Genomic DNA, 10,871 nt, shown 5'->3' with positions numbered 1-10,871 from the left:
GGTGGCGTAAAGCCGGAGAGCCGAGGAGCACGACGCAGGCGGGCAGGCCGCGCAGGCGTGGTCTCGGGTGGCGTAAAGCCGGAGAGCCGAGGAGCACGACGCAGGCGGGCAGGCCGCGCAGGCGTGGTCTCGGGTGGCGTAAAGCCGGAGAGCCGAGGAGCACGACGCAGGCGGGCAGGCCGCGCAGGCGTGGTCTCGGGTGGCGTAAAGCCGGAGAGCCGAGTAGCACGACGCAGGCGGGCAGGCCGCGCAGGCATGGTCTCGGGTGGCGTAAAGCCGGAGAGCCGAGGCATTCGGCGCAGGCAGGCTGCGACCGAGGGGTTGCTGCTCAGGCGGGCAGGCCGCGCTGAGGTGGGCTCGGCGCAGGCAGGCTGCGCAAGGGGCCGAGGTAGCGTAGTGCTTGCTGCGCATGGGGCTCAGGGGCCGAGGCAGCGTGTTGGCTGAGCATGAGGCCGAGTGGCCGAGGCAGCGAGGCCGCTTGCTGGCTGCGAACGAGGCCGAGGGGCCGAGGCAGCGTGTTGGCTGCGCATGAGGCCGAGTGGCCGAGGCAGCGAGGCTGCGTGCTGGCTGCGCACGAGGCCGAGTGGCCGAGGCAGCGAGGCAGCAAGGCAGCGTGTTTGCATGAGGCCGAGTGGCCGAGGCAGCGAGGCTGCTTGCTGGCTGCGCATGGGCCAAGTCTCTCAAGCGACGCCATATCTCTCCTTATGCATGGGCCAAGTCTCTCAGGCGACGCCATATCTCTCCTTATGCATGCTGTGGCCGAGGAGCTACTTGTGCATGCATAGAGGAAGTCTCGGGCAAGCCGTGGCCGAGGAGGTCTCGGGTAGGCTGTGGCCGAGGAGCTCTCGGGCATGCTATGGCCGAGGAGGTCTCGGGTAGACTGTGGCCGAGGTGTTCGGCGCGGGCAGGCTGGTCGCGCGCGTGGGACCGAGGGGTCGAGGCGCTTGTGGCCGAGCAGCCGAGACGCGCGGGCTGGTCGCGCGCGTGGGACCGAGGAGCCGAGGCGCGCGGGATGGCCGCGCGCGTGGGGCCGAGTGGCCGAGACGCTCGGCGCGGTCGGGCTGGCCGCGCGCATGGGACGCGGGCGGTTTGGCCGCGCGCGTGGGACGCGGGCGGTTTGGCCGCGCGTGAGGCGTGCGGGTTAGCCGCGCGTGAGGCGTGCGGGTTGGCCGCGCGCGTGGGACCGAGGGGCCCAGGCGGTGGGATGGCCGCGCGCGTGGGGCCGAGTGGCCGAGACGCTCGGCGCGTTCGGGCTGGCCGCGCGCGTGGGACGCGGGCGGTTTGGCCGCGCGTGAGGCGCGCGGGTTGGCGCGACCCACGCATCCCTTGCTTGCTTGCTTGCTTGACGAAAGCGCGAAGCAGAGCTACGGGACGGACCCCACGTCTGGAGGAAATGGACCATAAATGTAAGGCTGTGGAGAGGAGAAAGACATCTCAGAGTGCGAGAACGAGCAGTGTCAGTGGTGAAGAAAAGAAGAAGGGAAGAAGATTACGGTGCTATTATGCTCTTCGTCTCCGATCTTCCTCGCTCGAGCCTCTTCGCACCCTCGAAAGGCACGATCTTTTCTTGTTCCTGTTCCCCCTTTGATTGCTCAACCGTTTCGATTTTGATCTTTTCTTGGAGGGGAGTGGGGAAGGGAGCAAGAATTGCATGTGGGTTTTTGTTGCTTCTTGAGATGTTTTGTTTTCTCGATTGGGAGTTGGCGGTGATTTGCCCCTCTATTTCGTCTACTTGCTCGCGGGCTCTTCTTCCGAAGTTCATTGTATGTTTACATCGGTACGCTTCTTCAGATTGGGTCGAAGAAATCGATTTTGGTTTTTCAGTATTAACCCGCTTTCCTTCCTTTTTCTTTCACGCTATAATGCAATCTCTTTACTTCCTTGTGTTATTTACATGGTCGAACACAAAATGTTCGACATATGATGATTTGGCAAGATCGTAATTGCGGTTGCTAGGTATTCAATTGCGCTTTTTCATGGTTCCAGTGATATGTTGGGTGTGAGCCGTATGAGCGATTTTGGTATCCCCGCGACGCTTTTTCTTTGGCATGTTTAACCTTCTGGGCTTTGCCAAAAGCCTTTCTTTGGATCATTGGATGGATTTAGTCGGAGGTTGCTAGATCACTTAAAGATGTGTGGTTTGATCATATTTTGTTGTATAATATATTAAATTCTTATGTTTGTGTTCTATATGTATTCCGATATCTGATCATTGGTTTTAACGACTGTCTGTTCTACTTTTGTTATTCTCTTGCTCTGTGTCACCTTATTCATATATGTATTTCAGAATGTGGTTAGGTATTCTTTCTCCCATTTGTGCAATCATCATAGCTTTATGCCTATTAATCTTTTGATTTGCCATTTTGACCTCACTTGATGCCTATTATTTTCAGAGACTTTCACTTTTTTTAATCTATTCAGGTGTCAACAACATAGACAATGATACTGAGAGTGTTCACTTTGTCCTGAATTAGGATGGTGGCTATCAAAATGTGAATTCCAAGTATTTTTTAGTTTTCACTTTGGTTAACTATTACCACGAAAATCAACTACCACTTGCTATATCAATTACTTGATAATTATTCCATGAGTTGCAGAATAAATCAAATCATGGATTCGTTCCATTCCTCGTTCTTTCAGCCTAACTGAACATGAGTTACCTATGTGACCAAAATGTATCATGGTTATGAACTGCTGGAAGATTGGAACTTGACTAGTCGAGAGAAAGTGAGTCTATTAGTTACCATTTCTTTCATTTCATTTTATGATTATTGTCCTTCCGCTATCTTCCCTTCTTCTATTGTCAAATAAAAAAGTCTCCTCTACTCATCGTGAACTTGTTCTACATCACATGTGTAGCTGACATATCATAATTGTGGTATGATTATTTGGTAAAAGTGGTATCTAAGAAATGTTTCATATGCATAGAAAGGCTTTTCTAACTTGATCTATATATGAGTGTTTCTGTGCATTGGAATGCATAATGTTTTTTAAAGATGATTTATTAAACTAGATAATCTAGCATGGATGAGTAGTATGCAAGCTTGATGGTAGCAACCGTAGCATTTGGAAATTCAGAAGTTTAGAGTTTACCGTTATACCAAGGTAAGATTGCTTCTTTACAACTTGGAAGACTAGGGTTAGAGTCATGGAAACAACTTATTTAAATATTTAAAAGTAAGACTACGTACATTGACCCTCCCTAGACCCGTATTGGAGGCTTCATATTTAAAGATAAGGTTACATACATTGATCTTCCCTAGACCCCTCAATGGCGAGTTGTTAGTCGGTAATCAATCTGGAGCGACTTGGGCGAGGACTGGGCCGGCGAGTCGCCAATCGAGAATCGATCTGGAGTGACTCGGGCGAGGACTGGGATATGCATGTGATGCACATGTGGAGTGGAATCATTTGTAAAGCAAGAAATGACTAGGAGCAATTCATATCTTATCAATGTTACTATGCGATGCAAATAGTTGTGGATTTTTGGCCCACAAATCATCTCTAGTGTCGACCAAAAGAAAAAATAACTCATATCTTTACGTCAGGTAGAGATGCATGCATGCATGCATTTGAAATTTGGCTTTCAGATGCATGCATTCAATTCTAACACTCATTTGGCTTTCAGATGCATGCATTCAATTCTAGCACTCAAAAGAAGAGACTATGATTAATCATACCAATTGTAAACCAAAAAAAAGGAAATACTCTGATTATTGCGAAGAATTTGCATTTATTCGAAATTATTTTAAGAGGAGATGTTAGTGTATTGTTGGAATAAGCTAACACTAATCTTCATTAACGAATCAAAAGGGAAGCTTTCCGTAAGTACGTGCATGCATGCATAAGGTTGATTGACACCATGCAATATACTAATCGTTTTACTTGAGAGAAAAAAAGGGGAGGGATTAAATAACATGGTTTATGTCTCCTCTCAGATGGCCTCATCGATGCCAATGATCAAAGTAATAATGCATCTCAATATCGCGTTCGATTTCTTCATTATTGAATGCACCAACACTCAAACATTATGAATCTTATCTATACCTCTCTCTTACAACTCATGCTTCATCGTATATACACAACTTAATTTGTCTCGGACCCAATTTCCCAGTCAAGATGAAAAGGAGTTGTCAGCAAAGATGCTCGACTGCACATATTATTTTGTCATGAAACAATGGAAAGGGATAGGAGAAACGTGCATGTAACAACATCTGAGAGGAGCACAAAATAATCACATAAAAGTGGAGGGAACGGGCGCCACCCAGCCCGTTGACCCATGAAACCAAGCTGGTTTTGGAGGCAATCATTGAAGAACTGAGTCGAACGAGGAGGAGGAACTCGATGTTCCTCCCATCAAATGTATGGAAGTGGAACGTCGGTGGTGTGGTTGTTGACTAGAACGAGAAAGAGGAGGAGAAGCTTAAAAGAGATATAGTTAACGGCGTTTCTTTTAATTGTGCATTTAGCTAGATCCAAACAGAAGAGCGGATCAGCTCATGTCTGCTGGATCTCGATCCGTAACCATCGAATGAAATGATCCGACCCGTTTAATTTGACTGGCGGAATTATGGGTCGAGTATACAGACCCGCTAGCAAGTCGGGTCGGATCTAAACACAACTTTAAACGTTTTAGGGGGGCTGAGGCAGTGAATAAGGTTTCTGTGAAATATTTAGCTTGTTTGGGGATCTAAACACAACTTTTAACGATTAGTTGGTCTTCATACTTGTGTCATTATCCTAAATTAGGTTTGCTGTGAAATATTTAGCTTGTTTGGGGAAACAATCAAAGATCATCATACGAGGTTGTTTCTCGTTTGAGAGATGCATTGCGTGTGCTTGAGCTGTCCGAGATGTCTAGGGTTTGATATGTTTTTGTGGTGTATGGTGACTTGTTATTTTGTTTCTTTTCATGTAGATATCTGTTTATAATTCGTTTGCATCCTCTTTTTTTTCAGATCTGAAAGTGAAATCACTTGGTCCTTGGATGTTTCTGCTTCTGTTTCTTGTCGTTCCGAACTTGGCTCAGTCCCAGATACTCTTCCAGGTAGAGATAAATAGATCCATTTCTTTCCTTCGTCCTTCATCGCGTTTACAGTAAAAGAAACGAATACGTTGCAGGGCTTCAACTGGGAGTCGTGGAGGCAACAAGGCGGTTGGTATAACTTCTTGAAAGACAAAGTCTCTGATATAGCCAACGCTGGAGTCACCCACGTCTGGCTGCCTCCGCCCTCGCACTCTGTCGGCGTTCAAGGTCGTTCCGTGATTCGTATTTGCCGTCGTGATCACTCTCACATGTTGACCGAGTCGGCCTTGGTCTAAACTATTCTGTGACACTTCTCCTCTCAGGTTACATGCCGGGGCGGCTCTACGACTTGGGTGCTTCCAAGTATGGGAATCAGGATGAGTTGAAGGCGCTGATCGGCGCTTTCCACGACAAGGGAGTCAAATGCGTGGCCGACATCGTCATCAACCATCGTTGCGCAGACAAGCAAGACGGGAGAGGCATATGGTGCATCTTCGAAGGCGGAACCGATGATGCCCGCCTCGACTGGGGTCCACACATGATCTGTAGGGACGACACACAGTACTCCGACGGCACCGGCAACCTCGACACCGGCGAGGGCTTCGCGGCGGCTCCCGACATCGACCACCTCAACACGCAGGTCCAGCGTGAGCTCACGGACTGGCTGAATTGGCTCAAGACTGACATCGGCTTCGACGGGTGGAGGCTTGACTTTGCCAAGGGTTACTCCTCAAGCATCGCCAAGATCTACGTCGAACAGACGCAGCCAAACTTCGTGGTGGCTGAGATCTGGAATTCATTAGCTTACGGAAACGATGGGAAGCCAGCATACGATCAGAACGGCAACCGCCAAGGGCTGGTTAATTGGGTTCAGCAGGTCGGAGGCCCAGCGACGGCCTTCGATTTCACCACAAAGGGAATACTACAAGCTGCCGTGGAAGGTGAACTGTGGAGGATGCGTGATCCCCAGGGGAAGGCGCCCGGCATGATGGGGTGGTGGCCGGAGAAGGCTGTCACCTTCGTCGACAACCACGATACCGGTTCGACGCAAAGGTTGTGGCCTTTTCCTTCTGATAAGGTCATGCAAGGCTACGCTTATATACTCACGCATCCGGGAGTCCCTTCCATCGTAAGTATGCTTCTGCCTAACATTCGATTCAAATAGTTTCACAGCCTGACGATTATATGTTCGTGCGTGCAGTTCTACGACCACATGTTCGACTGGGGATTGAAGGAGAAGATAACTCGGTTGGCTAAAACCAGAACACGAAATGGAATTCATTCGGGTAGCGCTCTCAACATTCTGGCCTCTGATGCTGACCTCTACATGGCAATGATCGATGGGAAGATATTGACAAAGCTAGGCTCGAGATACGACGTGGGGAATCTCGTTCCTTCCAACTTCCACGTCGTTGCCTCTGGCAATGACTACTGCGTGTGGGAGAAGAGATGAAGATGATGATGAATCATGGAAGAGACTTTTCGCTTTCTCGTATGTGTTGTAAGTAAGAAAAAAATATCGTGTTCCCACATGTACATTTATCCATCCTGCTTGAGAAAAGTTATAGAAATGCTATTTTATATAATTTGATGGTTTAATGATTCGCTTACTGCACAGCTGACTTGTGTTGACCAGCAACCTGTTGTATAATTTTTATGGTAAAACCTGTAGATGAGTTGGCCACAGTACATATTAGTTCTAGATGATTATTGATTATGTTATTTTCTTCTGCTGAGTGCAGCTTTTTTCAATTATTCAGTGTTCTGAGCACATTCTGAAATTGTGAAGACGTCTTGTTCCATTGTCGTAGTATAAAATATTTCAGCATACAATGTCTAGTTCTACAAAATATGCTGATCCTGCGTTTCAGGGAGTTGGACACAAAGTGTATCCTTATAAGAAATGTTATAAAATGCACCATTTGGGCAAGTTATTGTCACTATTGGTTGCACAAATTTTTTAGCTGTTCTTTTACTCTTCAAATAGTTTTTTTTGTAGTATCTTTTATTTTTTTAATGTGAGCATTTACTTAACACCACATAGAGGAACAGAAATATGGCGTATTGAGAACTTTCAACCAGTGCCTATACCAAACTCTGATTATGGTAAATTCTACTCTGGAGATTCATACATAATTTTACTGGTAATTTTTTGTTATCTTCTCATTATTTTTCTTTCTTTGCCTGAGAACTGTTGCTAGATTTATGTCATATCTAAAACAGATCCACATGGATGATATTATTTTGATCATTAAAAGTTTAATTAGGATTAATTTTGATATTTTTACTGGTGCCTTTGCTATTTAATATTAACAAGTTATTAAGCATATAGGAATTTTCATAGATACAGTATTGCCAAACTTGATCCATTATAGCCCACGGATAGTGCAATCATAAAAGATTCCCAAAAGGTGATCCATATCCATTACTACATTAGTTTCATATGTAAAAAGGAAATATACTAAATAATTATATTAATTTGATAAAAGATATGTATGATATAATGATTTGTAGTATTAGGATTGTACGTTAGTAATAAACAAATGTTCTTGTCATAGGTGGAAAATATCCCCATGATTTATGTTATGTCATGCATCGCATTTTAGGTTAAGAAGAATCATGACCAAATACATGAAATATAATCTTTGAAATACTATTAAAAAATAAGGATGTATTTTAAATAGATGAATAAAAAAATATTGTAATATTTTAGTTATCTTGGATGCATCATTCGACAAAAAAAAAAAATAATATTTTTAAAAGTGCTGGGATTAAAAAATTAATATTTTTCGAAGGTTAGAAATAAGATTTAATAAAATAAAAGATTAAAAAATAAATAAATATTGCTCTAATAGAGAATAAAATGAAAAAAATATATCATGTAACAAAATATTCAAAGAAAACTAGTATTTATTGTGGTTAGATGATGCAAGTTGATTAGGATTAATAAGGTGAGAAGAGTGAGTTCACTAGGAACAATAAAAAAAAATTATTTATATAGAGTTCAACAATTCGAAGGAAAAATAAGGTTGTTATATAGAGGTGAGGTAATAATGACGAGACTCCCATGAGTCTTTCTTGACTACTCCAACCCTAGAGTTGGTGAAAAACTTTCAAATCATGTAGTAAATCAAGATAATTATACGCAAACGATTGAGGGTTAGTGACCAATGATTGTATTATAGGCGAATAAAATATCGAATGACTAGAAATTTTATCTTCATAATTTTAGAGAAATCATCAAATCCAAAAGTAATATACAAATCTAGGGAGTTATGGAATCTCACTAAAGCCAATGAGTATAGAGGAGATCAGTTGGAAGTCATTTACGCTTAACCCCGATCTTTAAGAAAGCATCATAGTATATGATATGTTGGCAGAACTTCCCGTGTCTACTAAAATTCTTTTTATCATTACATTGGTGATCTTGAGGTGACCACCATAGCATCATTATGATGAGGATCAATGTGCTCAATCTCTTCTTCCTTAAACACAATCGGAGGATCTCCTAAGGGGCAAAATCTTTTATATGGAGGGTCCCTGACATAATTATTTTTGGATGTGGAATTGGTTCTCTAAATATGGGTCCACCTAACACTCAATTGAGCTTTGCGGGAAAGGCTCTCGCACCTTATGTAAGTAATGATTAAGCTTCCCCTTCTAGATGAGCTCCTTGATCTATAATTTTAAATCATAATAATCTTTTGTGTCATGCCCATAATCTTGATATGAGTAATAGTATTTTGAATGGCTTAGACGAGTTGAAGGATCCCGTTAAGAGTGGCGGGTGTGAAGAAACCTCTTCTCTTTTATCTGCACGAACACTTCGGTATGCAACGTATTTAGTGGCGTAAAATCTCTACAAGGGGGTGCCCAATCAAGCCTTGGTTTGTCATTATAGGGGGCACTCCAAATTGCCCACTCATGAACTCCTCTCCTTGAGACTTTCTTAGGTTCAGAGTTCCTTTTTCCTATAATTATGGATTATACTATGATATAACGATTGGTCTCCTGCAGGAGCTCTAGAAAAATGGTCAGCAGTTGTATGATAACTAAATAAAAGAACTTCAAAAGTTGATAATTGTCGATATAAGCGTTAATCAGAACAGATGGATTTAGGTGAGCCACCGGTCTAACTTCATCATGAAATCTTTTTGTATAACTAGCGAGGAACTCCTTGTTCATTTGTTGAAATTCTAAGAGCAAGAAAGTTGGTTTCTCTTAGAAATAGTTGGTTTCTTTAGTATCTTATAGCAAATAAAATTAAACTAAATCTCTTTTACTAGTTATCCAAAAGATGAGATGAATTTAGGTGAAAACTTTGAAAACCATTTCCTTGCTACACCGCTAAGAGTGGTTGGAAAAGTTTAGCACATAAAAGAGTTGCCACCTAAAATAATGTCAGCCTTGGAAGTTGGAATAGACTCTTCCATGCTCTTGACAATTGGGGACTTAAGATAGGTGTCAATTTCAGGTTACTTTTCCTGTCTTATATCTCTTTTAATATTCTCGAGCCATTGACCTTAGCATCCTAGTCTGGTTGAGGAGGTGGAACTTTTAGGGGGTGAATTAGAGAGCAAATTTCTGGTTGTGGCTCGACCATCGGTGGGCCTGACTCTGCCATCATGCTAGGGGTAAGGATGAGTGGAAGCACTAGAGTAAGGAAATGAGGGGTATGGGGATTTTAATGTGTTCCTTACTACAATAATTAGGTTCGTTAGGAGAGATATAGAGCAAGAGACTAGAATACCCCTATCAAGAACTAGACTTGCTAAGTTAGACTATAAAACGTACTAATAGGAATGGTGATAGTTTGGGCAAATGGAGCTGCAGGTTGGAAAAGAGGTGGGTTAATTGGTGGATCCTAGAATAGTCAGCAAAAAAGTTGGCAATTAGAAAGTTATAGGATAGGAGTATGATCAAACCCTTGGAGAACCGAAACCAAGGGGTTTGATAAAGGAGCATTCGACGCCATCGAGCTCGGCCCTCTTGGATCGTTAAGTATATTTAATTGGTTAGCCTCATCCGAGTTTGACTTTAATGGTCTCGTAAAATTTTCTCGAGACATGCTTAGCATCCCTCCTTCTAATACTAATCTATTAAGTCAGATTTTGATTGTCCAAGTTGGAGAGATGAGTCAAATCCAACTAAGGCTTATTCCAAGATTATCTAGTTTTTTACTTAAGATTCGATGATGCATAATCTTGCAAGACTAAGTTAGGGATATTTTCGAAAATGATTTTTTCGATAATCAAATCAGTTCCCAAGGTTAAAAAGCCTAAGACTATTCAGATCAAACGGATTGGGCAAATTAATCAACAAGACAAAAAAGGTGAATTTTCAAAATGTATATCTTGGGAGTCTCTTTTATAAGTGGTTTGGGAATCATTACATTCAAGATCATTGGGCATTAAGAAACCATGTATGATTAATTAAGTTTATATGTCTTCCAATTCGACTATCACTTGTCGATAGAACGATAAGTTATTAGGAGGATCAACTTGTTAACTAGGTTTTGACTTGTCAATGTCTTCCAAACATAACATGTACCTTAATCTATATTAAGTGGATTGGGTTGATTTAAGAGTTTAGTAATCAATTATCGGCTTAAATTCAGGTATATCATATTAAAATTAGATTAGACTCAAATTTGGTTCATTATCCAAACACTAAAATGCTTTAGCAGCTTAAATCATTTTCAATCATATCGTTAGAACACACTGCATCATCTCTTTATAGTGTAATAAAAATAATAACCAAAATTCTGATCCAAAATAATTTTCTTACAGGGGACATCATTGCACCAATAGAAAATAAAAATAAGAAATAGCTTATCCCAGCATGT

The 10,871-nt window shown here is 42.7% G+C and overlaps 1 protein-coding gene across 4 annotated transcripts; it reads left to right on the top strand.

The window, feature by feature from the left end:
* The first annotated feature begins 1,274 nt into the window (after nt 1-1,274).
* LOC135642327 (alpha-amylase isozyme 3C-like) lies at nt 1,275-6,612 on the top strand. Of its 4 annotated transcripts, XM_065158412.1 has the most exons (7): nt 1,277-1,554; nt 2,422-2,492; nt 2,598-2,727; nt 4,959-5,047; nt 5,122-5,254; nt 5,350-6,155; nt 6,228-6,612. In XM_065158412.1, exons 4-7 carry the CDS (start codon nt 4,988-4,990, stop codon nt 6,477-6,479), a joined length of 1,251 nt encoding a protein of 416 aa, XP_065014484.1. In that variant the 5' UTR covers nt 1,277-1,554; nt 2,422-2,492; nt 2,598-2,727; nt 4,959-4,987; the 3' UTR covers nt 6,480-6,612. The 4 variants fall into 4 exon arrangements, with proteins under 4 accessions (XP_065014468.1, XP_065014484.1, XP_065014477.1 ...); XM_065158405.1 differs by having other exon boundaries at nt 2,422-2,727; XM_065158401.1 differs by having other exon boundaries at nt 1,277-2,492.
* The last annotated feature ends 4,259 nt before the right edge of the window (nt 6,613-10,871 follow it).

The sequence above is a fragment of the Musa acuminata genome, chromosome BXJ1-4, assembly GCF_036884655.1.
Source record: "Musa acuminata AAA Group cultivar baxijiao chromosome BXJ1-4, Cavendish_Baxijiao_AAA, whole genome shotgun sequence".
Classification (NCBI taxonomy): domain Eukaryota; kingdom Viridiplantae; phylum Streptophyta; class Magnoliopsida; order Zingiberales; family Musaceae; genus Musa; species Musa acuminata.
Note: the sequence above shows the minus strand (reverse complement) of the source record. Positions and strands in the feature narration are given on the sequence as shown.

Coding starts and splice junctions, on each gene's coding strand:
- LOC135642327 (XM_065158396.1), top strand. CDS start 1,503: ATGCTCTTCGTCTCCGATCTTCCTCGCTCGAGCCTCTTCGCACCCTCG. Junction 1,555..4,958: donor CCTCTTCGCACCCTCGAAAG/GCACGATCTTTT, acceptor CTTTTTTTTCAG/ATCTGAAAGTGAAATCACTT. Junction 6,156..6,227: donor ATCCGGGAGTCCCTTCCATC/GTAAGTATGCTT, acceptor TCGTGCGTGCAG/TTCTACGACCACATGTTCGA.